This window comes from Mesoplodon mirus (genome assembly GCF_964341445.2).
Source record: "Mesoplodon mirus genome assembly, chromosome: 4".
Classification (NCBI taxonomy): domain Eukaryota; kingdom Metazoa; phylum Chordata; class Mammalia; order Artiodactyla; family Ziphiidae; genus Mesoplodon; species Mesoplodon mirus.
This window is the reverse complement of record NC_138979.1, coordinates 151,912,474-151,938,683: the sequence shown is the minus strand read 5'-3', so window position 1 is coordinate 151,938,683 and position 26,210 is coordinate 151,912,474. Positions and strand designations below refer to the sequence as shown.

Genomic DNA, 26,210 nt, shown 5'->3' with positions numbered 1-26,210 from the left:
CGAGGGGTCTCCTCCCCAGCGCGCGCTCCCCGCCCCTCTCCGGGTGGCGGCGGCGGCGGCGGCGGCGGCGGCGGCGCAGGGAAAGGGGCAGGCGGGGGCCGGCTCTCTCCTCCCACCGCGCTCCCGCCGCACACGCTTCCTGCACCGAGCGAGCTAACGGCGGCGAGGCGGCGCGGGCTGGCCCCGCTTCCTTCTCGCCGCCGGCGCAGTTCTCGGGCGGGCGCGCGCCGCGATGGCCCGGGCCGAGCGGGGCTGAGCCCGCCGCCCGCCCGCCCGCCCGCCGGCCCGCCGGCCCAGCCATGGCGAAGCAGTACGATGTGCTGTTCCGGTTGCTGCTGATCGGGGACTCCGGGGTAGGCAAGACCTGCCTGCTGTGTCGCTTCACCGACAACGAGTTCCACTCCTCGCACATCTCCACCATCGGTAAGGGGCGGTGGCCGGGGGCGCCCCACCCTCCCCGCCGCCGCCCCTTGTCGGGGCGGCCCCTGCCCCTTCCCCAGCCCGGGAACAAGGGCCCGCCCCTCCGGCTAGAGGCGGTGTCGTGGGAGGCGAGAACGAGGGGATGAGTCCCGGGGTGAGGGGCCACCGGCTGGGGATTTGAGCCTGGGTTCCTGGAGGTGACAGGCTCCCTGCTGCTGTCCGTGACTATGGAAGGCGCTCGGGCCTCACGCTGGGGAGCCTCCCTGTAGAAGCCGAGATAACAGGGTGGCGTAGGCCTGGGTACCCCAAGCTGGGGCAGTGAGAATCAAAGCCACCGATATGACATCCCCCCACCCTCAGGTGCAGAGGGGGAGGGGGGAAAAAAGCTTGTGCTCGGGGACAGGGGTTCACTGTGGGGGGGAGCCGAGTTCTGAGTCACTGGGTACCCTCAGTCCAGGGGCGACCCAGTGTGAAGCCAGGAGGGGGAAGAGAGGAGGAAGGGATTGACTTGACAGGGCACAGGTGTGGAGGGAAGCCACAAGGTGGGACACCTGCGAGGAGGGCATGGACAAGGTGAGAGCCCATGTGCCGGTGAAGGGAGCATTTACTAGCCAGCTTCCGAAAAGCAGCCAGCTGAAGCATTTGTTTTGAAGGCGGATGAGGACCAGGAGGATTACTTGCCAGGCAAGGGTGTCAGAAGGCAGGCAGGACTCACCTTAGAATAGATCTCTTTGCTCTGGCAATGCTGGAGCCTGTGCTTAGAGGGATGAGGCCTTGTGGCATCCCGGACAGGACTGTTATGGGCTCACTGGTCCATAGGAGTGGGTGGCCTCCCCTCTGAGAGTCCCCTCTTGGACCCTGAGTGGCCTCCTCCTCTGAGAGGTCTGAGTGGAGGGCATTCCACTCACATCTAACGGGTTCCCTGAGTGATGCCCTGGAGTGGCTTCAGCACTGCCCAGGTCCCCTCTCCTGTCAGGAAGGGCCCCAGACTAGGCTTCCACTTGAGACTTCCGCCCTCCCTCCCCACACAGACTCCTCGCCAAGAGAAAAGAGGGAGCAGGTAGAGCCAGGAGGACGAGAGCCTCATGGGTCAGAGGCAGGCTTTGTTGTCAGACAGACCTGGAAACCTCACTTTGGGGCAGCGTGACCTTGAATATCACTTAAGCTTCTGAGCTTTAGTTTCTCATCCGTAGAATGGGAATGATAACAGTTCCTACCTGCCCAGCTGTTGTAAGGATTAAATGAGATAATGTTCGTAAAAGACTGCTGCTATTACCGTTGTCATCATCACTGAGCTCCTAGGGTCTCATTCTCTCTTTGCTTCACTATCTTCAAGGGGCTCAGGGTCAGGGGACAGATAGATGCATTCATCTTCCTCAGGGGAGCTGTAAAGCTAGCTCCTAGGAGACCCTGGAGCTTGGACTGGGCCGCTGTTTGAATGAGACACATCTCAGGGATGGGACAGGTCTGGAGACCAAGGGAGGGCTGCGGGCCTCTGGGGAAGGCTCAGGGAAGAGGAGATGTTGGGGGAGCGCCTGGGAATGGCTGAGGAACCAGATGGGATATGAGGACAGGTTGCAGGCTTGAGGACAAAGGGCAGCAGGTTAGCACTTTCTCTGCACTGATGGCTGGGTCCACCTTTCCCCAGGATAGAGAGGACTTTTTAGGAGTTTAGATTCCATGGAAGAGAAAGAAACCTGCCTTTCTTTGCAACAGCCTTGTAAAATCTGCCCCACTGGGTTTCTTAAATGCTTTCCGGTTTAAAGCTTTCCACAGCACTTGTGACTCTGCCTTGCCTTAGGCGTATTTTTTGGCTGCAACTAAGACTTAGGAGAAGAGTTGGATGGTCAAGAAAAGCTTTCCCTTCTGGGATACAAAAAGTTCCCCAGGGAGATGGAAGGGGCAGCCAGGAGACAAATCAAGGAGCCAAGAAAATGGGTACTACCAAGTCCTTTTCATTAATTTATCCATTCCAAAAAAAAAGGGTGTCCTGTATCTGGGCTTGGCGCTGCGACCTGAAGATTCCCAGGAGAATAAAACCCAGGGTCTCCTCTCCCAAGCTGCTCCTTGTCTGAGACACATTCTTTTACCATCATGGACATTGATCTCTGCACCTTTCCCAGAGCTGCTTCTGTGGAATAGGGAAAACGGGGCAATTCACCAATGACTACCAAGACAGAGTTCAGATTTTTGGATCATGTCAATTTGTGATTCACTGTTTAGGCCGCTTACTGTAAGAGCACGTGACATTCCAGAAATAGGCCTGCAGGGGGCAGTGAGAAGACCGCCCAGGTAGGTGGAGGCACTGACCGCCCCTCTTCTTTCTGGTCAGCAGGTGGGCAGGTGGCCCTGAGCTGGGTCTGTGCCACTGGCATTTATTTCCCATGCAGCTGTGCTGACCCTGAAGGGGCCCATGCAGAGGCGGGCAGTCAGCACTGTGATGTTTTCTGCTGTTTCTTCACCTGTTAAGCCAATTAATTAAGCATTCACTACAAAGTACAGTGCCAGGCATGTTAGAGATAGATTGCAGTCCACCTTTTCCTGCCCACAGAAGCCTGTGATCTAGTTGGGGAAGCAACACAGGCGAAAAAGAGCCTTGGCCACAATTAGAGAATCTCTTTGTGAGTGCTTTGTGAAGCACTCTTCAAACGTAGGGGATGGATGATGATCCTCATTGTTCCTAGCAAGGAAGGTATTGCATTCGGTATCAGCAGCTAAATAACCATGCAAGACTTGTCTGAGGCAGCCCGTGAATGGTGAGGGGCCCGTTCACGAGTGCTAATGCTACACAAAGCACTAGATGGAGGAGGTCGCGGAAGGAGAGGGGCCGTGTGGACGGAAGCGGCAGGGAGGCTCGGGGAGGAGGGAAGGCTGGAGAGAGGGCTTGCAGTGTGGGCCGCATCTCAGTTCCTGTAGGGGAAGGAGCAGATGGAGTGACGGGAGCAGAGACGACAGAGGTGGGAATTCAGTGGGTGTTCGTGGAACTCTGGGCAGTCTGGCTGGAACAGAAGGGAGTTTTTAGGGGAGGAGAACATTCCTCTGTTTATCTCTCTGTCTCCCAAACTATACTTCACGTGCCTTGAGGGTCAGACCAAACCTCATTCCTCTTTGTTTTCATAGTCCTAGAACAGGGCCAGGCACGCTCTCCATAAATGTTAAACTAATGAACAAACGAGGGCAGAGGGCATTGAGGGCCTGGCTGAGGAGCTGGAATGCCAGCCTTCACAGTGGCGTCAAGGGTTTCTTGAGCGGGGGGATGACAGGATGAAGATGGCACTTAGGATGTCGGCTGGGAGAGGGGCTTAGGCCTTGGGGCAGGGAGACCAGTCAGGGGAGACCAGTGGTAGTATGTGGGCACGTAGGACGCTGTCAGCTCGGCTCGTCCCTTCTCTCTCTTCCACCCCTCCCCCTCCTGTGGCACCAACACCAAACTCCACGCAATCCCCTGTTCTTGTTTCCCTCCGGAAGCAGCGAGTAGTTCAAACCTGAGAGGGCCTCGTGTGGCTGGCGCTGCCTGCCCAGCGGGGAGATGATGTCCCATCCTAGTGGACATCGACGTGCAGGGGACCTTTGATTTCCTTTCTGTGTGGCGGCCACGTGTCAGCCACTCATGCAAGCTGTAGGGACTGCCCGTGAGTTGGTTTTCTCCCCCCCAATCCTTGGTCTTCCCTGAGACCCTGTCATCTGTGTCCCTGTTCTGGGGAACTTTTTGTCTTAAAGGCCACCTTCTGGGCTTCTGGGAGGCTTTGGCCTATAATTTTCTGGCTTGACTGGTTGAACGGCTGTGGCTTCAGGCTTGGTCCCTCAGGCTGGGTTTGCTGCTGCAGTAGCATCTTTCTCAGGAAGTTCTCTTTGAACTGGCTCTCCTTGCCTGGGGAAAGGGCTTGTGAGTAACTGAAGATTGGGGAGTGGGCTGGGGAAAGACCAGGGGGGAGAGGTCAATAGACTGCAGTCAAGTGGCCTAACAAACATGGGGGCCAATGCTTGGGCACCGTGGTCCTGAGGTCTGCGGGCCCCCAGACCGTAAGGCACTGTGTATACATGCTGTGTACACCGCGGGAGGGTCAGGTGGGTCTGTGTTCCCCATCGTGTTGGGAGGCCTGCAGAAAGGAAGGGGAGGTGAGAAGCTGAGTAGACTAGAAGGAGCGCAGACCACACGCCTAAGATTTGCCGTGGCCTTACAGACACTTAACGTCTCTGCCCTTAATTTCCACATCTGTAAATGGAAGATAGTAACAGAATCTTCCTTAATGGTCTTTGTGAAGATTACAGAGGCTAATAGATACAAAGCACTTGGCAGAGCTCTCAAAAAAAAAAAAAAAAAAGAAAAGAAAAGGCAGCTGCTCTCATTGTATTTTGATTATCCCCAGCTCATAAGAAAGTTGGAGATGAACAAACCGTCGATACGTGCTCTGAGGTCATCCTGTCCGTCAGTCGTGCGTTTGGTCATTCGGGCACCCTCTGCAGAGCACCCGCCGCTCTGAGCTGGGCAAGGAGCCGGGGGGACAGCCGTGAACAACGTGGGAACCGGGGTGCCAGCTGCCCTTCCTGGGGAGCACATGAGTAGACTCTGGGGTTCATTTCCGCTTCCGTGCTATTTCCCCCCTTGCCCTGACAGTGCCGGGGCTGAGAAGGAAGAGTGAGTTGGCGAGGATGTGCAGAGGCGGAGGAGTGGGGAGAGACGGGACCCAGAGGACGGCTCTGCCTGAAGGCTCCGACCTCAGCCAGGTGTCACTCTGCCTCCGGCCCTGCTGCGCACACCCCCGCCCCAAGGACGTGATCCCTGAGGATGGCTCAGAAGCCCTCATTTCAGCTGCTCTGTGCACCTGTACCACCTGCACAACTCTGCAGATTCACCCACAGCTTCGAGCGCCCTGGTCCCTGCTTCTTCCTCCTCCTCCTCTCCTCCCTGCTTCCCAGACAGCTTGGGGATGAGCTCTATAACATGAAAGTCGATATTTGGCTATTACTCTTCTACCCTGATTGCCACCTCTTCTCAGAGTGCCTTTTTCTGTAATCTAATATTTGCGCCTGTTTCCCTGTAAAAGTGCCAATTTTCTGCACAGGCCTCTGACCTCTCCTTGGCTGTTCTGCCCTGGGCAATGTGCTTTGTCAAGGGGACCACAGAGTTTCCTGGACATTTAATCCCTCCCACTGAGGAGGAAAGAACTAATCATTGGCCCTATTTTATAACTAGGAAAACCGAGGCCCGAGGGAAGTGATGCTCACGTCTTGCACGCAGGTGGCCCCAACTTGAACCATCTCCTCTCCTCCACTTGCCCCAAACTGCACTGGGCATGCCCTTGCTCACCCCAGAAGGCCCATCCACGGCTGCCAAGCAGAACCTCTCTCCTGGGAGCCAGAGGGGAGAGGACGTGTGCCTCCCTCACCCCACCTGAGGGCTCTGGGCTGGAGGGACAGTTGTGCTACTGCTGTTGGCTGAGTCTGCTTCCTTGACATGACCCTCTAGGGGACAGTCTGGGGCTGTGATTGAGGAGTCTGGCCGGGGCACCTTTGAGGGTGAGATCTGAGTGTTGCCTTCATGCCTATTTTGATAACATATTTACGGGGACCTCTGTGACTGGGGCCCTATGATCCACAGAGAGAGCCGACAGTTGGCTTCAAAATATGGGTCATTCTCTGATCCCTCTTCTCTGATTAAAATTTTCTCCCCACTAATCTTTTCTACTGGAATGTACTGACTTCATTCATTCACTCATTTATTCTCTCACACACCTACTCATTCATGTTTTTTTCTTTCATTGATTCAGTTTTGTTGAATAATATACACTGAGTATCTGCCTTCTGCCAGGCAGTGAGACTACGAAATGAGCGAGATGCTGTTGTGCCCTCTGGGAGCTCACAGAGCTGTTGAGGAGTCAGGCATCCAAACAGACAAGCAGAATTTATGCAGAAACCATGTCAGAATGCTTTGGAATCACACAGGAGTGATAAATTCCTCCTGCATCGTTGGTGAGGGCTTCACGGAGGAAGTGACATTTGAGTGAGGCCTTGAAGACTAAGCAGGGTGCCCCAGGGGACGGGGCTGGGGGCGGGGTGTGTGGAAAACGCCTCAGGACTCGCGGCTGCTACTCTTCTGCCTGGCCGTGGTCGCACCAGCTTAAGTTCAGCTAGAGCCTTGCTGGGAGTTTGCTCTGTGGACTCCGTGTGAGGGCAGACGCATCGAGAGGGCCTGTTCCCTCCAAGATGTTTGCTCCTGAGGCTCCAGGCTCCAGGCTCCAGTCTCTTCCTCCTGGAACCTTCTGCTGCCTGTCAACACTGCCCAGCCCAGAAGAGGCTCTGCGGAGGGCAGAGGAGTGAGTGGTCAGAAGCCTGGCGGGTCTTGGCTGCCTCAGCGGTACCCACGGACCACTCAGCAGCCGGCTGAGGGAGCAAGGCCCAGGCCAAGGGTCTGCTGGAGGGGAGCAGGATGGGGTTAGCTGGAGCGCGTGGCACACAGCCCGGAGGCCCTGTGGAGGTCTGTGCATGCAGCCGTGGGAAGGGCGAGGGGACCGATGTTTCCTGAATACCTACTCTGCACAGGGATGGTGTGCTTTACACATGAGCCAGTCTATGTAGAGATCTCATCATAAAGTGGGGGACGAGGAGTCTCCAAGTTGGCCTTGCAAGTGTTTGAGAAGTTTCTTGGTACATTCTTCAGTTAGAGCCTCCAGACAAGTTTCTATGTCCACGAATGTGTGTTTCTATGTCCATGAATGTGTATGCACACATGCGTGATGACGCTGGGTCCCCAGGAGAGCCCAGAGAAGGGCAGGGCCTTGCTGAGCTTTCCCTCTTTTATCACAGAGGAAAGAATGATGTGGCCCCTGTTTTTTTTCTCTTCTGAGGAACTGCAAGTTTGACTGAAATGTGTTCCTGCCTGGGGCCCTGATCCTTCAGATCATCCCCCTGCCGGTACCTTCTTGTCATTTAGTCCTCAGCTCAGATGTCACCTCCTTTAAAAGATCTTCTCCGACCAGCCATTCTAAAGCAGCTTGGGCCCGGGTGTCCTCACCCTCTACTCCATTATTCTGCTTTTGCCTCAACGCTTATCACTCTCTGAAATTACTAGTTTACTTATTTATTATCTGTCTTCCGCACTAGAATAGAAGCTCTCTGAAGACAAGGATCTTTCTGTATTATTTGCAGCTGTGTCTTCAAGTACCTAGCTTAGTTCCTGGCACATGGTAGGCATTCAATAATAGTTTGTTATGAATGAATGGATGAATGCATGCGTACATTTCCTAGAGAACTTTTGCTCTTCCCTGAGGGAAGTTGCAAGTAGTATTGGTTTCTTGGGACTCAGACAATGAGACACTCACTGTGTACTCGTGTACAGTTTGGAACTGTGAGAAGAGGGGAGAAGAAGGGGAGCATTTTGTAAGGGGTGAACAGTTTCCTGTAGCTTTTAGCTTTTCTGCTCAGATACATGCTATAGGAGAAGCTCAGATATAGCAGGGAGCAAGAAAGTGGCTCCCGTGATCCCTGTGCGAGTGGGGTCCTCTTTGGTGAATGCAGAGGTGACAGGTCAGTGTCTTACACTAAGGTCAATATTGCCTGTTGCTCAGGGTCACTGCTGGTGTCAGATGATGCCCATCAGCTCAGCCAGGCTGCTGAAGTGACCCTCCAGGACTCTGGAGTAGGAGATCCTAGGTCTCAGGCCCTGGGGCATGCAGTCCTCTCAGCATCATGGGAGTCCATGTTTGACTGGGAAACCCTTCTGCATGATAATAGCCCTTGGGTTCCTGGGTCCAGGGTCTCCAAAGACTCTCCCTTCAAGATTTGATGCGAACATAGTAGCCTAGAGAGTTGTTCCCCGTATCACTACGTGCACTGCATCTGTTTGTGTCTTAAAAAAGAAAGGAGAGAGAGAATATCATTCTAAGATTGCCAGTCTTTCTTGTGGGTGGACATCTGAATCAAGGCCTTTGACCTCAGGTTAAATCATGGCCTTGGAGTTAGAGGATCAGGATTCTGTCTGCCAAAGGCCCTGCTTCCCATCGGAGCAAGATGGTGCGAATGCTGCCTAATGCATTTGCTCAGAGAGCCTGGGGGCACCTTTTCCCCTGATGGAGGCCAGCATGAGGGACAGTCATTCCGGAGCTGGGTAAGAGGAAGTCAGTGGCATGCAGCCCCATAGACAGTGAGGCTAAGAGTTCCCAGACAGAAGGGAGGAAGGGTGATGCAGTAAGTGGCAGGCTTGGGGCAAAGACCCTCTCCCCCGCCCCTCACCTGACTGGTGTGAGGCACATCTGTGCCTGAAATCTTCTCCTGAGCTTTGCCTCTTAGCTCTCCCGTCTTCTTCCTCTCCCTGTTCTTGCCCTCCCTTGTCCCTCAGCTGGCGGGGAAATGGTTTCCTCTCTTGCTGAGGGCGAGGGATTACGCTGGTGCCTCGTTTGGGGTGGCAGAGTCAGGCAGCCACCTCCCCGCAGGGTCTGCCTTTCCCGACAGATTGTTTTGGGGTTGCTCGGGGTGACCTCCTGCCACATCCCACGTGAGCTCCACGCGTCCTGTCCCGTACATGCTGGTTTCCTGCAGGGGGAGGGGCTGGGGTCCTTCCTGGGACTTGAGCTTGGTAACCGGAGCCAAGATGGCTCCAGGGATTGGGTATCTGCCTTGGGTTTCAGATGTATTAGGTTGTTCCTGTGGTGGCGTCTCATTGCTGATGAAAAGGCTCAGGTCACGCTGGCTGCCGGGCCTCTGGGCTGCGGTTGATCACGGTGATAACATTGGCACCCACAAGAGTCCCGTTTCTACTTGAAGCATGTGGCACTGGGCAGGCAGGCAAGCTGGCACCTGACGTTAACCCATGAGGTGCTGGCTCACCAACAGGCACACCTCCCTTTGCCAGAATTTAGGTTGTAGCCAGACTCTGGGGGCCATGTGGCTCCCATGGTGGGTGGCATTTTCACTTTTTGTTGAAACACTCCAGCTTAGTGTGGCTGTCTCCCCTCTCTGCACCACTCTGCTTCCTCTTCCTGACATGAGCTCCTTCCTACTTTCTAGAGCTTTTCTATTCCCCAAGCCATGACCCTAATCTCATCCCCCCCCCCCGACAGGAGATAGCTTTTTCAGCTAAGATTTAATAAAGCTCTTTGTGCCAGGCTCTGTGTTATGGGTTTTATAGCTTATCTCATAATCCTTACAAAAATTCTCTGACATCAGGGATTGCCATCCCCATTTTACAGGTGAGGAAACTAAGGCAAAGAGAAGTTAAGTAGCTTTCCCAAGACCACACAGGCAATTAGTGGTAAAGGCAGGATTGGAACCAAACTCTGACCTCACAATTGTGTTCTTAATGACCTCGCCACTCTGTTTCTTCTTTTTTTTCCCCAACATCTTTATTGGAGTACAACTGCTCTACAATGGTGCTTTAGCTTCTGCTGTATAACAAAGTGAATCAGCCATACGTATACACATATCCCCATATCCCCTCCCTCTTGCGTCTCCCTCCCACCCTCCCTATCCCACCCCTCTAGGTGGTCACAAAGCACGGAGCTGATCTCCCTGTGCTATGCGGCTGCTTCCCACCAGCCATCCATTCTACATTTGGTAGTGTGTATATATGTCCATGCCACTCTCTCACCTTGTCCCAGCCCACCCCTCCCCCTCCCCCTGCCTGTGTCCTCAAGCCACTCTGTTTCTTGAGCTGCACTCCCTCCATGCTTTCCAGGGTTTTCTTTGGAGGCAGACAGTGATGGGAAGGAGTGCCGTTCCCCTGGATGTGCCCTGTTCCCTTCTTTCCACGGTCTTCACAGGCCCTCCACTGTGGACTGGGGCAGTAAGCTCGTCCCTACAGTGAGTATCTTAGGAGCTGAGGGAGTGCCAGTGCCGTCTCCCCTGCCCTGCCCCTCTGTCCCCAGCCCCAGTACCTAAAGCAGGGCCTCCCTGTCCTCCAGTTCTCTGACGGCAGCCCTGTCACTGTGCTCCAGGACTCTGGGCGTGGCCTGGCAGTCACGGGGGTTGCTGCTGAAGGAGCAGAGGCTACACAGCCAAGGACACAGGAAGAGCCAGAGGCCACTGGTCTAGTTAGGGCGCCACCATCATAGGTGTGTCAGGGCCTGGCACTGTCACTTAACTGAGTTTTCTTGTCATCGTCTGTGAGGTGTTCAGGCAGCAGGACACATGCCACTGCTCTTGAGCCATGGGCACCCCCTCCTCCTTGTGCTCTCTGGGGCAGGGGGATGCCACTAATGGCATTGCTACTTTATGCCTGGCACTGCTGGTATGGAGGCGGAGATTTTTTATTTATTTATTTATGTATGTATTTATTTATGGCTGCATTGGGTCTTCGTTGCTGTGCGCGGGCTTTCTCTAGTTGCAGCGAGCAGGGGCTACTCTTCGTTGCAGTGTGCGGGCTTCTCACTGTGGTGGCTTCTCTTGTTGTGGAGCACGGGCTTTAGTAGCGCGGGCTCGGTAGTTGTGGCTCACGGGCTCTAGAGCTCAGGCTCAGTAGTTGTGGCCCACGGGCTTAGTTGCTCCGCGGCATGTGGGATCTTCCCGGTCCAGGGATCGAACCTGTGTCCCCTGCATTGGCAGGAGGATTCTTAACCACTAGGCCACCAGGGAAGTCCAAGGCGGAGATTTTTAAAACAAACACAAAATTTTGTCAAATACAAAATTTATCCTCTGCCTCTTAGGTGCTCTGCATCTAGAAGACAAAAAGTAGGAGGTAGCGAGCAGCAGGGCACATCGTCTTCCTCCCAGCCCTGTAGCTGAAACGGCCTGCCACCAGCCTGGGGGAGCCACTAGGCAGCAGCAGGCAAGTACAGGCCGAGAATTCTCAGGCATCCTGAGGTGCGCGCTAAGAAGAGGGGCTGTGCTATGACGATGCCCACGGGCCGACACCTGGGGTCTGGCGTGGACCGGTAGCTGTGCTGGGACCCATGCCCCCAGCCCCCACTCTGCACATCTGTCCACCTCCTGCTCCTCTCGGTACCAACCGGCCAGTCCCTCTGCACCACCTGGAAGGAGCCGCTTTGGCAGAGACGGCACTGGCACTCCCCCAGCTGCTCCTGTTGGCCAGGTCGCGCTGTGGGTCACCAGCAAGCCCACTGATGGGCCTCCTTTGGGTCAGATATTCACCCTGGTCTAGGTGGGAGCTGCTTCTCCACAAAGCACATGCCGCAGCCAGCCCTGCTTCCCTGAGCGGAGGCTTTGGACTGTGCACTTCCAGCCGAAAAGGGACACTGGGTGTGGCGGACACCACGATTGATGTATCTGAGGTGCTGGGAAGAAACGATGAACTGCTGGTCGTGCTCTGGGCACTTGGTTGGGAGAGGGCCTCATCTTCTTGACATTCTGTTCCCGGGGCTCTAAGGTGTCCAGGAACCTCTACCGGAGCGGTGTGGAGGTAGCTGCTTGTTTCTTCACACCTGGGTGTTCCCTGTGCCCGGGAAAGGAAACCGGTCCTCTTGAAGGGATGCTGATGGGGTGCTGTGCAAGGCGATGCATCTGGGCTTAGTGAAGTCATGAGCTCTCAAGGAGCAAGGGGCTCCCTGATAATAGGTTATGGTGGGCTTGCTCCATGTGTACCCGCTACTAGACGCCTTGTTATACCAGAACAGGGGTGGGGAAGGCAGGGGCGAGACAGAAAAGGCAGTAAGCGTCCACAGCCTCGGAGGGTTGGGAAGCCACTGATCAAGTGAGGTGCCCTGGGTAGGTTTTGAGAAACCTGTTTGCAGTTCTGGCTCAGCCATAGGATGTGGGAAGGGAGTAAGTTACTTGGCTTCTCTGTGCCTCACGGTAATAATCCCTGCCCCTACCTCCTTCATAGGGCTGGCATGAGAACCAAGGGCTCTGGATCCCCTAGCCAGGGGGTGTGCTATAATGCTTAGCAATATCATGAACCTTGCGTGTGTTCTACCTAGAGATGGGCTAGACAGTGATTTTCAAACGTTAGTGTGCCTTAGATGTAGTAGGTCTGGGTGGGCCCATTTACATTTTCTAACAGGCTCCCCGGTGACATGGATGCTGCCGGTCTCCGGATGAGCAAGGGTAGTAGAGTAGCAAGGGACTAGACTGTGCAATCCTTCCCACATCAGGGGTGCTCTGGGTTTGTTTTCCTGGCTCCTCCCCAGGAAGCCTTTATTTAGCAAAAGGAAGGTAGGAGTGAGAGAACTATCTTCTACCTATGAGGAGCTGTACATATATTATCTTATTTATATCCCACATCAACCCTTAGGAGGCCACTAGTATTCTCATTCTATGGACAAGCAAACTGAGGCTCAGAGAAGTTGAGAGTTCCCCAAAGTCACACAGCAAGTACCAGAATCAGGATTCAGACCCAGGTCTTTCTGACTCCAGTGCCAATGGATAGCTCTTCCACTAAATTAGAACCCTCAAACTTTCCTCTATCTAAAAAATCACCCATGGTCCTGTTAAAAATACAGGTTTCAGGGCTTCACTCTCAAATTCTGATTCATTAGGTCTAGAAAGTCAAAGTAGTATCTTTTTTTTTTTTTTTAATCACCCCAGGTGATTCTAAAGCTGAGCATCTGCAAAGTACACCTTGAGAATCGGAGAACTCCCATGCTGCCTCACTTGACACGTCACATGCAAAGTCGCAGTCCAGATGGAACTCCCAAACTTCAGCATGTGCTAGAATCACCTGGAGAACTTGTTAAAACACAGATTCCTAGCCACCTCCACCCCTACCCCTGCCCAGAGTTTTGGATTCTGTAGATCTGAGGCGAGGCCCAATAACTGGCATTCCTAACAAGCCCTGACTGATGCTGGTGCTGATGATGCAGGTCTGGGGACCACACTTTGAGAACCACTGTCCTTAGAAGCCTGCTGTCAAAAGTGTGATCCACGGACCAGTAATAACAGCCTCACCCAGAGGCTTGTGTGGCATCTTATGCCGCATCTCACACCGACTCAATCAGAATCTGCATTTTAACATGGTCCCCACATGATTTGCATCCACTTTAAAGTTTGAGAAGTGCTGCCTTAGAGGAGCCAGAATGAGAACACGGCAGGGGTGGAGTTAGATGAAGAATCTCTCTTCTCCCTGAAAAGTCTGAAGGTGCAACAGAGAGGGGAGAAACTGTTAGGATAGGATGTACACCTAGAGGGGGCTGATGACAGCTGAGAGCTGAGACCTGGAAAGGATAGAGGACTCTTCCCCAGGGAAGGTGGAGACGACAGGACATTCTGAGAAAATGAGGTGGGCCTCACAGCAAGGCTTCATCAGGCAGCTGTCACTTTGCCCTTAAGACAGTGGACAAGGTGTTCTCTTGGATGCTTTCAGCGGTAGTGGTAGGGAGAGGGTGGACCGGGACTGAGCCCTTCAGCAGGGAAGACAGTGGCTGTGAGGAATGTGGTGGGTGAACCACCTGGAATAAACAGCTTCTGAGCAGCAGCGAGGGCCAGCGGAGGTGAGAAAGCGTTGAGTCTCTAGGCGACTAAACAGGGCCAGTCTTTTGACTTTGCCCTGCAGTGCTCAGCACTGTTGGCTGTTGGAAAAAAACCAACAGCCACGCAGGGACAGGGAAGGGGCCACGGATGGGCACAGGTCACGGCAGGCCAGGGCTGACTGGTAGATGGACACCGTGGAAGGTGCAGGGTGTCTGGGAGCACAGTAGAGCAATAGATTCCACTAGAAGATCTTTGGGCTGTTAATCTTTCCATTTAAAAAGGAGGGGAGTGGGTGGGAGAGGAAGGTCCCTCAGAAGGCACAGACTTTCTATGTTTCTTAGTGCCGGGGAAGAGCCAATACTGATGCACTTTATTTCTCAGAGATGTTACAACAAATTTGATCAGTGGTCAGGAGGGTCTAGGTTGCAAGACGGTGGTTGTGGTGGGGGGGGGTGCCATGAGCCCCCAGAATTCCCCAGCTTTGGTCCCTGGCCACACAGCTAAGAAGCGAGGGAAGAGGGGAGAAGGAATCCAAGCCCAGTGCTCACTCCCAGGGCGGCTCCCTGTCTTCTTGTCAGCCCTGCCTCTCCTAAGACCTGCCTTCATTGTCAGGGAAAGCTCCCTGGTGTTGGGGGCTCCTTCCCCAGCTGAGCCCTTCTCCAGAGAGAAACAGCAAAGCGTAGGTAAGGGCTCTCTGCCTGGTTAACACGCTATTCTCCTCTCATTCCCCCAAGAAACAGTGCAAGGGCTCTGCCATCAAACAGGCCTCTGCTACTTGCTGTGCCAACCTTGGGCTAGTTATCTTACCTCCCTGGGCCTTTGTTTCCTGTCTGGTAAGCTCTGTAAGGGCAAGGACCATCTGTCTTCTTGGCCACTTTGTCTGCATCTAGCACTGTGCAGGGCACAAAGTAAGTTCCTATAGAGGTTTGTGGAATAAAGCATATAGATTCCTCTCTCTCACCAGCTCCCCACCCTTGCGACCACTTTGCACAAGGTGCTGCCCTTTGACTGGGCTTGCTGGGCTGGTATGAGGATGAGCTGGCTTTATCATGAAATGAACAGAATCCCTGGTTCTCCTGGGAAGAAGGCACTGTACCAGGAAAGAACAAAGGTTTCTTGATTCCCTTCTAGGCCGGGTGTTGGGGAGAAGCAAATTTTTTTAAAAATATTTATTTATTTATTTAGGCTGCACCAGGTCTTAGCTGTGGCATGCAGGGTCTTTAGTTGTGGCATGCGAACTCTTAGCTGTGGCATGCGGGATCTAGTTCCCTAACCAGGGATTGAACCCAGGCCCCCCGCACTGGGAGCGTGGAGTCTTACCCACTGGACCACCAGGGAAGTCCCGAGAAGCAAGTTCTTGACAACTGCTTCTCTAGGGAGGGGGTGAGCACGCTACTGCCCCCCACCAAGGCCAGGGGCCCCTCTCCTTCTTTCTCTCTCCCCCTTTTTTTCACTTTCTTGGCACCCTCGGTAGAATGGCTGCCAGACGTTACCCATTTGGAAAAGTACAGCTCAATAGATATGAATCAGCTTGGGCAGGTGAAAAATGATTCACTTCCGAGCAAGTTGATTTAGTTCAGATTGTCCAGTCTGAATCTTTTTCTCCCTTTTAATTAAACGATGATTGGTCTCAGTGGTGAGAAGGAAGAGCCTGAATTTAATGTCTGTGTTTGTGGAAAGCTGGGGACAATGGATAAGGGGGGAAGTATTCCTGTTGGCAAAGAACTAATGCTGGGGTGGAATGGCAGGGGCGTTGGGGATTCTGGCACCTTTGGGGCTGTGCTGTGCAGCCTGGGGACTACGGGCCAGCACTGAACTGCTTCTCACCTGAACACTGGTTAATGGTGCCCATTCCTGACTTGTCTCCAGGGAGTGCACTAGGACTGCAGCTTAATTAACTTCCTAGACACGGCTCTGGAATCACCGGGCACAGTGCCCGGCACGTTAGGGCTGGGGAGCGGTGCCTTGTCACTGCTGTCGCGCAGACTCAAACCCGCATGCTGCCGGTTGTGCTGACTTCTGCTGCAAAATTCCCCAGATACGTTTCTGCGCTGGACTGGTTTGCCAAATCCCTTACGTTTCCTCTGTCTTGTGGTGGCTTAGCTCCTCAAGCCGCTGGGCAGATGAGCCTGAGAACCCTGATTGTCTACCCTCCCTCCCCCAACGACATGCTGTGCCACTGCCTCTTCATGTGGTCACTGGCAGTGACCCAGGAGCACCCATGTAGACCAGGGCTGTACTTGGTATAGTGATAGCTGTGACCGACTGAATGTCCACCAGGTGCCAGGCACTGTATCTCATTTGGTTTTCTCAGTGACCCTCTGAAATGACTGCTAACGTCCCCATTTTACTGATGAGAAAATGGAGGTTCAGAGAAGCAAGGTGCCCAAGGTCATAGCTATGAGTTAAGTGGCCAGAGTTAGGATTCAAGCACAGGCCTGACATTGAAGCCCATGCTCCTTCTAGTAAACAACAATGCCTCCCCTGTAAAAGGGCCTAGTCAGCAACAGATGCACTAGGCCGTCTCCTTGGTGGGCCTTTGCTAGGTGCCGAGGGCTTTATACACACTGTGGGGCTGAAACAGTCCTCCTCTCTTGCCAGGGTCTCTGTGCCTTCCCCACATTCACGATGGCACCGTGACCCCTCCTGGTTGCTAATAAGGCAGAGAGAGAATAAACCCAGGCAAATGAGGTGGACTGCTATTCCTAGGGATTAGAGTTCCAGGAGGGATAAATACAAGTGGTTCTCTGCAGAAGTATAAATAGGGAAGACATTACGCGGGAGTAGAGTGAGACACGTTTTGAGGCTAAGTAAGGCAGCAACAGAGTGGATTCCCCCATATTCACTTCCTGTGTGCCACAGGTCCTTTACTCCTGGCAACTCGCAGCTCAAGGAGGAAGGGAAGCCCCATTCAAAGCCCTGGACACTACCTGAGGGTCAGTTTTTGGTTCAAGAAGGCCTTTACCTTGTGCCATCTTTCTGCCAAGTTAAACCAAAAGGAGACCCTCAGGTATGAGTGCCCTGGGCCATACTTCAGTTCTCAGCGGGTATCCTTCCTTACTTTTTTTTTTTAATTAATTTATTTTATTTTTTGTTGCTGAGCACGGGCTTTCTCTAGTTGTGGCGAGTGGGGGCTACTCTTTGTTGTGGTGCATGGGCTTCTCGTTGCGGTGGCTTCTCTTGTTGCAGAGCACAGGCTCTAGGCACGTGGGCTTCAGTAGTTGTGGCATGCGAGCTCGGTAGTTGTGGCTCACGGGCTCTAGAGCACAGGCTCAGTAGTTGTGGCGCACGGGCTTAGTTGCTCTGCGGCATGTGGGATCTTCCCAGACTAGGGCTCAAACCCGTGTCCCCTGCATTGGCAGGCGGATTCTTAACCACTGTGCCACCAGGGAAGCCCCCTTCCTAACTTTCTTGCTCACTTCCTTTCCCCAGGTGTTGACTTTAAGATGAAGACCATAGAGGTAGATGGCATCAAAGTACGGATACAGATTTGGTGAGTTGGGTAGGAGGAGAGGACCTGGGGCTCTCCCTAGCTGCCAGTGCCGTGTGTAAAATCCAGAGGCTTCATCTGGAGTAACTGGCCACCTCTTCGATGGAGAGAAGCAGAAGTCTCAAAACCTATCTCCTGCTCCCATGAGCCTTAATCTCTCATCTCTGCGGCTCCCGAGATCTTAGTTCCCCGACCAGGGATTAAATCCAGGCCCTTGGCAGTGAAAGCATGGAGTCCTAACCACTGAACCACCAGGGAGTTCCCTCTCATCTCTTTCTTAAGAAACTTATGGGACTGACCACAAGTCACCAAAAAGCAAGAATTAGAAGGAATTGGCAGACTAAGCACTGCGGGTTTGTCTTCGAATAAAGCTTTCTATTTGGGCCGTGCTGCCCTGCATAGCACTGAGGTAGGATTCCAAGCAGGGAGGGCTACGCCCCATCCTTACGGTGGGAGTTCCTGGTCGGAGTTCCTCACTACAGCACAGTGCAGTTCCCATAAGTAGCCACAGGGGGCCGCTATGGCTCTCTGGCCTGTTGCTCCTGGAAGCCTTGCCTTTCCAGCATTTGGAGCGGCCTCCCAATTTCAGAGTGGTATGGGCATTGCCTCCAGAGGTCCCAGAGGGACTGGAGATGGAGCAGTCCCACCAGTCTGGCCACAATGGCCCAATCCTAGAGACAGTTATCCAAGACCCAGTTATGGTTGTGGCTCCTAGTGCAGATACAGTTGACAAGGACCCACAAGCCCTGTCAGCACCTATGACCAGCCCTCTCTGCTGCAGCGTCAGATACGTTTGGATCCCCTTGGGGACCAAAGCTCCACTGATCTTTCACCCTGCAGCTCTCCAGTTTCTCCTGCAAAGGCACGGGGTCTCCCAGCTCCCATTCCTCCCCTCCCCACCTGCTTCCATGGTCCCTGCTCTTCTGAAGGGCTGGCTTTCTATTACAGGGACACAGCGGGGCAGGAGCGATATCAGACCATCACAAAGCAGTACTATCGACGGGCCCAGGTGAGCCGCTATTTTCAGGGTTTAGAGGCGGGGTGCTACCACCCACACTCCTGGCTCTGGGCGTTTAGATATCTGTGCCACGGATCCCCAAATGGGCCCTCGGATTGCCTGCTGGGGAGTGAGGGGGGTGGGCTCAGGGCGGTCTTTCAGTCGTTCACTGATCATTCATTCATCAGCTACTCTCTGAGCACTCACTACTGGTGGGTCCCCACCCTCACCCTCAACTTCCACCCTCCCCCCCGGGCCAAAGACCACATCAAAGTACTGGTGCCTTTCTGCCTCAGAGAGCTCTGTGATGAGCCTAGGAAGCAACAGCTTTGGGGGTCTGAGAGAGAAGGAGACTTTTCTGGGTGCTGAGGGATCTTCATTATGCTAAGCAGGGAGAAGGGAGATTGGGACCCAGCATTTAAGGCACCACACCCGATTCTGACCCCATGACTATGCACTGTCTCTGTGTGCACGTACCTGCCCCACCTCTCTCTCCTTCTCTCTCTCAGGGAATATTTTTAGTCTACGACATTAGCAGCGAGCGCTCTTACCAGCACATCATGAAGTGGGTCAGTGATGTGGATGAGGTAGGATGTGCTGCCTTCACTCTCGGGGGTGGGGAAGGGCACCTCAGAGGGGAAAGCAAAGTGCAGGCCACATGGGAAGGGCTGAAGCTGTCAGGGTTGGCGAGCAAACACTACCAGGAACGCTTGCCTTCTGCAGCCCCGGATCAAGACCTCTGGGTGAGTTAGACATGAGGAAGAAGCCCAAGCAGCCATGGCCTCCATGCTCTATACCCTGCCAGGCCTCCACGGCTGTGTCTTCCCCTGAAATGAGTTAGGACAGAGCCTACGCTGTGAACAGCTTCCTTCCTGAAATGTCAGGACCAGGTGGGGTTGCGAGACTGGGCTTCCAGTCCTGGCTCTGCCACCACAGTTGTGGAGCCCTGGGCAAGCCATTTGAACTCTGAGTCCCCAGTTCTTCATCTGTAGAATGAGGGGCTGGACTCAAGTCCAGTGTCCTTTCCAGTTGTCCAACTCGAGGAGGCATCAGTGTCTTCTACCCTAAACAGTCCCTGTGACATCCCTCTGGGACCCCTGGGATCAGCCATGGCACTTGGGGACGCCTGGCACCTGCACCCAGTCAGCCCACTGTGTCCCCAGGGCTCTTAACTTTGCTGCTGGTGTGGAAGCCAGTGTAGGCTGTATGGGTGGGGAGATTGGGGGAAAGGCAGCACTCACTGGCAGTTCTGTCTGTCCTTTGTCCCTAGTATGCACCAGAAGGTGTCCAGAAGATCCTTATAGGGAATAAGGCTGATGAAGAGCAGAAACGGCAGGTGGGAAGAGAGCAAGGGCAGCAGGTAAGTGCGAGTGAGCTGGCTGAATCCATCCCTTGGGTTTTGTTTGTTTGTTTGTTTGTTTTTGTGGTACGCGGGCCTCTCACTGTTGTGACCTCTCCTGTTGCGGAGCACAGGCTCCGGACGCGCAGGCTCAGCGGCCATGGCTCATGGGCCTAGCCGCTCCGCGGCACGCGGGATCTTCCCGGACTGGAGCACGAACCCCTGTCCCCTGCATCGGCAGGCGGACTCTCAACGACTGCGCCACCAGGGAAGCCCCATCCCTTGGGTTTTTGGCTGGCTTCCTGGGCCAGGCCTGAGAACTGGGACCCAGGGTTCTATCACCATCATCAGACACCCCCCTACCACCACAGTAGCCTAAGGCACTGGCTGAACTGCCATCCTTGAGAGTTTGTTTTCTGTCCTTTAGGACAGTGATTTGGGGTCCATCCTGAAACAAAGACCTCTCCCAACTCCAAGGCCCCCAAAGCAGGATTACCTATGCCTAAGAGCCCACCCTGGTTAGTGCGGAGGAGGGACTTCAAGTGGCTCCCTTCTCCTCTAGCAGCATCCAGGCACAGCTTCTGTCCTAGTCATCCCACCCCTCCACACCCACTCCCTGTCCTTCTTACAGTTGAAAAGAGGTAGGAAGGGAAATGAAGGCATGAAGGGCCCACATTCGGAGAAGCCATGGTGGCAGCGAGGGTAGGAGGATGGTTTTGAGGGAATGTCCAAGCACACAGGGAGACCATCCTCCCGGAGAACAGACAGAACGATGGGTACCACGGAGGCCAGAGTCACCCACTCACTCTGAGGGCCTGAAGAGTTTTTCTCTCCCTCTTCAGTCAATAGCATCCCATTAGCACTTGAAATAAAATTGTTTTTTAGTATAAAAAAATAATACATGGTCATTGAAAATTTTGAAAATAGAGGCCAACTCCTACTAGAATATTCGTATGTGTTGAGTACTGTATGTGTGGCCCTGTGCTAAGCAAGTGCTTACAGATGCATGACCCCATTTAACCCTTCCACAGCCTTGGTTGATAGACGCTCCCATCCCCAGAATGCGAAGCTGGGGCTTAGAGGGAAGAGGTAACTTGTCTAAGGTCATATGCTTTTAAGTGACAGCACTGGTATTCCAGCCTGGGTCTGTTTGACCTCAAAGCCCATGTTTTTCATTAGTTTGTCACAATAATTTGGTGTCTCTGTCTCCTGACATGTGATGCGTGTGTGTTGGGTGTATATGTGTGCCTGTGTGTAGGTGGGGTGCATTTGGGGAGCATCTTCTCCCATTCTCTGCTAACCTGTGTCTTAGGAAGTCCTAGTCTCATCTGAGAAATTATCTACTCTGAGAAACTGTCGTGACACAGCACGGGCCCTGAGTGCAGTGGCAGGAAGGATGCACCAGGTGCTGCGGGCACCTCCCTTCCCTTAGCGACTCCCTTTCAGGAATGTTCTTCTCTTGCAGCTGGCTAAAGAGTATGGCATGGACTTCTATGAAACAAGTGCCTGCACCAACCTCAACATTAAAGAGGTGAGTCCCGTCTCTTGAGCTGAGTCCAGCGAGGTGGGGAGGCGAGAGGACGAGGCAGCAGAGCGGCTGAGAGCAGATGAGCCCCACCCAGGGCGGGCACAGGGGTGCCGGGAAGAGGGGAGACCTGGACTTACTGTGCTCCTTGATCTCCCAGTCCTTCACGCGCCTGACCGAGCTGGTGCTGCAGGCCCACAGGAAGGAGCTGGAAGGTCTGCGGACACTCGCCAGCAATGAGTTGGCCCTGGCGGAGCTGGAGGAGGATGAGGGCAAACCCGAGGGCCCGGAGAACTCTTCGAAAACCTGCTGGTGCTGAGCATCTTGCGTGGAGCGCCCCGCACAGTCCCCTCTCCCCGCAGGAGGGCTGCGGGCACACAGGGAGCCTGGGCTTTGCCCTGCTTCTCTTCTCCTTCGGGTGACCCTGTGGAATCTCGGCCGCTGCTCCTCCCCCTGCCTGGCTCTGGGGAGCAGCTCCTCTGTCCTGTCCGAGCAGCCTCGCCCCCTCTCCCCCCGCCCTCCACCCGGGATGGCCCCCTCCAGCCTGTTTCCCCAGCCACAGGCCTGCCTCGAGCCCCTGATGTGCTACAAGCACTGCCTCACTACCCCGAGGTCCCAGACGATGGCCCAGTCTGGAGTCAAGGCCACTGGAGGTTCCTTCTCTCAGTGCATCTGGTCTCCTCTCCGCTTCTCCTCGCTTCTTCCCACCTCTCTTTCTGTCCCTTCCCCTCAGCTGTGTTCCTATCAAAGCCCTCGCCCCCCACGTGTCCCGTGTGGCTGCTGGTACAGCACCTTTCAATTCCTCCCTCTTTGCCGGGCCGAGGGAGTGGACTCAGGCTCAGGGGCATGTTCCCTGCTCTGCTCTGGGAGAAGCTCCACCCTGCTTTGTGGGAAATTCTTCCCGTCCTCTCCTCCCCACCGCCCCTTCATGTGCCATGGGCCTGCCTCCCCGGTGACTGGGGAAAGAGGAACGGCAAGAGAGGAAGGAAAGCCCAAACTGGTGGTCCCCACGCCTGGGGCTGTCCTACCCACCCACCCCCATCCCCAGCTTCCGCTGCACTTGGCTGCCTGCCCTCCTGCCTCTTGGGGGAACTGAGCTTCAGAGAAGAAAAAAAGTGATGAGGGGTGGCAGGGATAAGAAGTAACCTCCATTCTCTACCTGCCCTGCAGCGTGTACGCTATTTCTCCCTGCCCCCGGGCTCCCGAATTTAAAGATGTGGACCAAGGCCTGAGGGCACTGCAGGGGCACGGAGAGCCCTGGGGCCAAACACTCCGGGAAGGGGAGTGTTTGGAAATGAAGGACCAGCTCCTATGTATCAGGTTAAGAGCTAGGATAGCAGTTTGCAAACCAGAGGGGAATTCTGCAGCAGCAGGGATTCCTGGGCCCCATCTTCCATTTCTTATGTAAGAAGGGCACTTCCCCACCACCCCGGCAGGTGAGAGGTGACAGAACCACGCTGGTGGTCTTTCACTGAGCCCAGCCTTCCGCTCTCAAGGCTTTCCGGAGACCCAAAGTTTGTGGGAGAAGGGCAGGGAGCTCATGGGCAGAAAGCAGGCAAGCCCTGGGTAGGAACGCTTGGTGCTGTTCACTTCAGCCTTCAAGACCAAGTGCTCATCTTGTTCCTCAGCTCCTGAGTCAGAGGCCTGAGGGTTTGCCAACGGCACTGTGGCTACAGGTGGAGGGAAGTGGACTCCCTCCTCCAGGGCCCTTTGTTTCAGGAAGAAGTTTCTTTAACCCCATATGGTCCAAGAGTCGTTTGCAGGAGGCCCTTTAAGGAGGGAACAAGTCAGTTACCAGCCCTAGTAGGGTTCCTCCCCACCTTCCCAAGATGGGAGAAGCCTAGGGAGGAGGATCAGTCTTAAGCTGCGTTGCATGGCTGGCGCTGGAGTGAAAACAAAACTGGGCATCGAACATTCGCTAATTAAGGACTAAAATCCAGGACACACACATGTGAAGGATTAAGAGCCCCACTTCCTTAATCCTCTGAAAAAATGGGTGGGGGATGAAATCGCCAAACCTTTCCTCTGACTCTTATCAAATCAGGAGAGGGCAGGAGAGGGTAGCTCAGGATGAAGGAATGGGGGGTGGGTTATTGTTGTGGAAGGAAAAGGAAGGCAGGAATAGTTATAAGCCGTCAGCTAATGAGAAATGTAAAGAGCTGACTCTTTAGGACGAAATCATGACCACAGCTGAGGATGTTTCCTTGAGGACTAACTCCTCAGGTGTTAAAACATGCAGCATCACTCGGGTGGGGAGGTCAGCAGTGCCAACCCGTGGTGTGCCCTCAGCCAGGGGCTCGGGGGAGGGGAAGTATACTGGCCACTGGCTCCAACCTGTGGTCAGTGTTGCTGCTTTCCCTGAAGATCTGGCCGAGCACCATTGCCTTTCTCTCCTAGCCCCCTTGGGGAAGAGGGACTATATTTTTACTGTACCCTAGGGGTTCTGGAAGGGAAAACTTGGGGTTAGGATTCTATGGCCTGAGAAGCCCCATCCATAAGGGCCACAGCTGGGGAGATGTATGGGGCAGGAGAGGGGTTGGGATTTTAGGGTGCAGCTATGCTCATGAGGTACCAGAGTCAGCCTCTCACCCCTAAACTTCAGTCCTGGATGCAGCCTGGGACCTGGCCTTAGACTGTTGAGCAGGTGCGCCTGCCTGTTGGCTCCACCTTTGCACCTGTTGTCTTGAGGCTCTGCACAGCCCCAGGCTCTCCACCTGCTCCTGAGCCCCACCATCTCCCTGTGACGGGTAAACTTCGTGTGCTGTGTCTCGGGTCCAGGATATGAATTGTGAGCAGGGTTCATCTATTTTAAACACAGATGTTTACAAAATAAAGAATATTTCAAGTCACAGGTGTGACTGCCTGTGTGAATCCCTGGGAGTAGATCTCACTGGGACCCTGGCAGTTCAGGGGGAGGGAGCGAGGCAGTGCTGGTAGAAGAGGTTCCAGAATCCTAAAGCAACAGCAGAAGAATGACAATGGAAACAGCAAACGTCTTCCATTTGGTGCCTCTCCCAATGCCACCTGCAGGGGAGCCCCAAGCAAAGCCCCCATTGCTCGGCAGTGGGCTCCCATTGCGGAAATAAGATTGAGTAGAGTCAATGGGGACATGCTGAATATCTGTCTGGCGGTGTCTTTAAAACCAGGAGGGTTCTCATCTGCTTGGAATGTAACAGAAACAGGTCTTCCTGAAGGCGTGAGGTGGGTTTAAGTAATCTTTCAGAAGTTGATCCTAGCCCTGTGCTTGGATACCCCAAGGGAACAAGGCAGTCTAGAATCTTGGAGTCTGGGGACTGTTGAATACTATACTCTGGGGTCCGGAGTTGATGGAAGAGGCAGAGAATGTTTGGAGGTAAAGATAAAATGAAGAAGGAAGGAGTAAAACAAGGCAGGGCAATGGTAGCCTAAGATCTTAACCTGCATTTTCCAATTTACAGAGAACTTGTAATGCTTTATCTCCTTTATCGGAACAATCAGACAATCACGTCTGTGTGAGATAAGGAAGGTGATTATCTTTATCCAAGTTCGACAGATAAGGAAACAGGTGCCTAGGCGCCCCAAGGAAGAGTGGCAGGGTCAAGGCTTAAAAGGAACAACCGGAATTGAAATCTCCAGAGGGGAAAGCTTGGCATCTCTATTTAGAAAAATCTCTACATGCAATCCTCATTTGCAGCCAGAATTGAGAACCATTGACCTAGGCTTTCTGCCTACTAAGCCAGTGAAGGTTCCAGAACATCTACTGTCCCTGTGGAAAGCTATGTTAGTGCATGTCCACAGTTACAAGCTTCTGGAAAGTAGGCCAGTTTGAGGTAAAGCTGGAAACAAAGAGGTATTTTAAGAGAGCTTCATCAATTGTATTCAGTCGTGAAAGGTGAGAACCTGGGTGAGTCAAGGTGTCCTAGGTTGCCCCTGGAGAAAAGGGATGTCGTGTACCTAAGGAAGACAGCACCTCCACTCCTCAGTTCAGCCACTTCCATGGTCTTCCTGGAGAGGGGTCCCAGAAGGGCAGCCAGTAAGAGGCATCTGGAAGCCCAGAGAGTACTAGGGAGGTGGTGGGCATGCAGGTGAATCTGGCAAGTTCATGTTAAGAGTTTAGCCCATTATCAGGGCCAAGTTCTTGACTCAGTGGCTTAGGAGGCGCTTATTTGCTTTTTCTAGCAACTCCACCCAGCCTAGGCAGGGGACACACTTCTCTCTGCGTTTCCTGCCACCTGTTCTAGTGGCAAAAGATTCTATTCCCACTTAGGTAATGGAGGCATTTTTGTAGGGAGCAGCCAGTTAAGATGTATGGATTCCCGTGTTGCTATAAACAGCCATGAACAGGCTACAGAACAGAACACCTGGGTACTTCCTGGAAAGTACTTCCTCCATCTTCTCAACAAATCAGATTCTCAAGACCAGCTGCTCCCCAACCTGGCTTATTCTTTGTTCTAGGAGACAGTTCCCAATGGACACATACCTGTGAAAACACTCTCTAGTAAACAACTGCATTGTTATTGAAATTTCGCTCTAAAATCCCAAAGCCAAGTAAAGCCTAATTGCCAGCTTTAATGATGGAGAAATCCAGGCATTAAAAACAAAAAACAAAAAAACAAAAAAAAACAAACCCTGATTTCTTGCATTGGTGGGTGTTTGGAAGAATGAAGTGAAGCATTAGGTCTTTTTAGTTTCTGTGGGCTTCCAGTGCTGTGCTCCCATGATGGCTCTTAGAAAGTCCCCAGATGTCCTGCAACACATCGCATGCTGGTGTTGAAAACATCGTGAGTGGCCTAGCTGGGTCTAGAACCATAGCAGCTTCGACTGCCTGCACACTTCCTTCTGTGGGGAATGACCAGCACAAGCCCCTCTGAGAAGTCTTTGAGACTGAGTCTTTGTCTGATAAGAGGTAGGGGCATCCATCCCCTCTGAGTTTACCCACCTGCTCTGTGACTCCTCTCTGTTATCCTAGCCACAACCAACTGCATCCTCATGACCCTGTGGAGATGGGGTGTGGGGTATTAGAGGAGATGGTACAGCGCAGGGGCAAGGGCAGATGTGCTCTCCAGGACAAGTACCCTCACTAACTGAGAGACTTTTCAAG

General features: G+C 53.7%; 1 protein-coding gene across 2 annotated transcripts; it reads left to right on the top strand.

Moving 5' to 3' along the window:
* RAB15 (RAB15, member RAS oncogene family) lies at nt 1–23,979 on the top strand. 2 transcript variants are annotated; one of them, XM_082617951.1, is made up of 7 exons: nt 1–423; nt 17,212–17,272; nt 18,218–18,278; nt 18,776–18,853; nt 19,537–19,626; nt 21,071–21,136; nt 21,291–23,979. In XM_082617951.1, the coding sequence occupies exons 1-7, from the start codon at nt 300–302 to the stop codon at nt 21,447–21,449; spliced, it is 639 nt and encodes a 212-aa protein (XP_082474077.1). In that variant the 5' UTR covers nt 1–299; the 3' UTR covers nt 21,450–23,979. The 2 variants fall into 2 exon arrangements, with proteins under 2 accessions (XP_082474077.1, XP_082474078.1); XM_082617952.1 differs by lacking the exon at nt 18,776–18,853.
* Nucleotides 23,980–26,210: the final 2,231 nt, after the last annotated feature.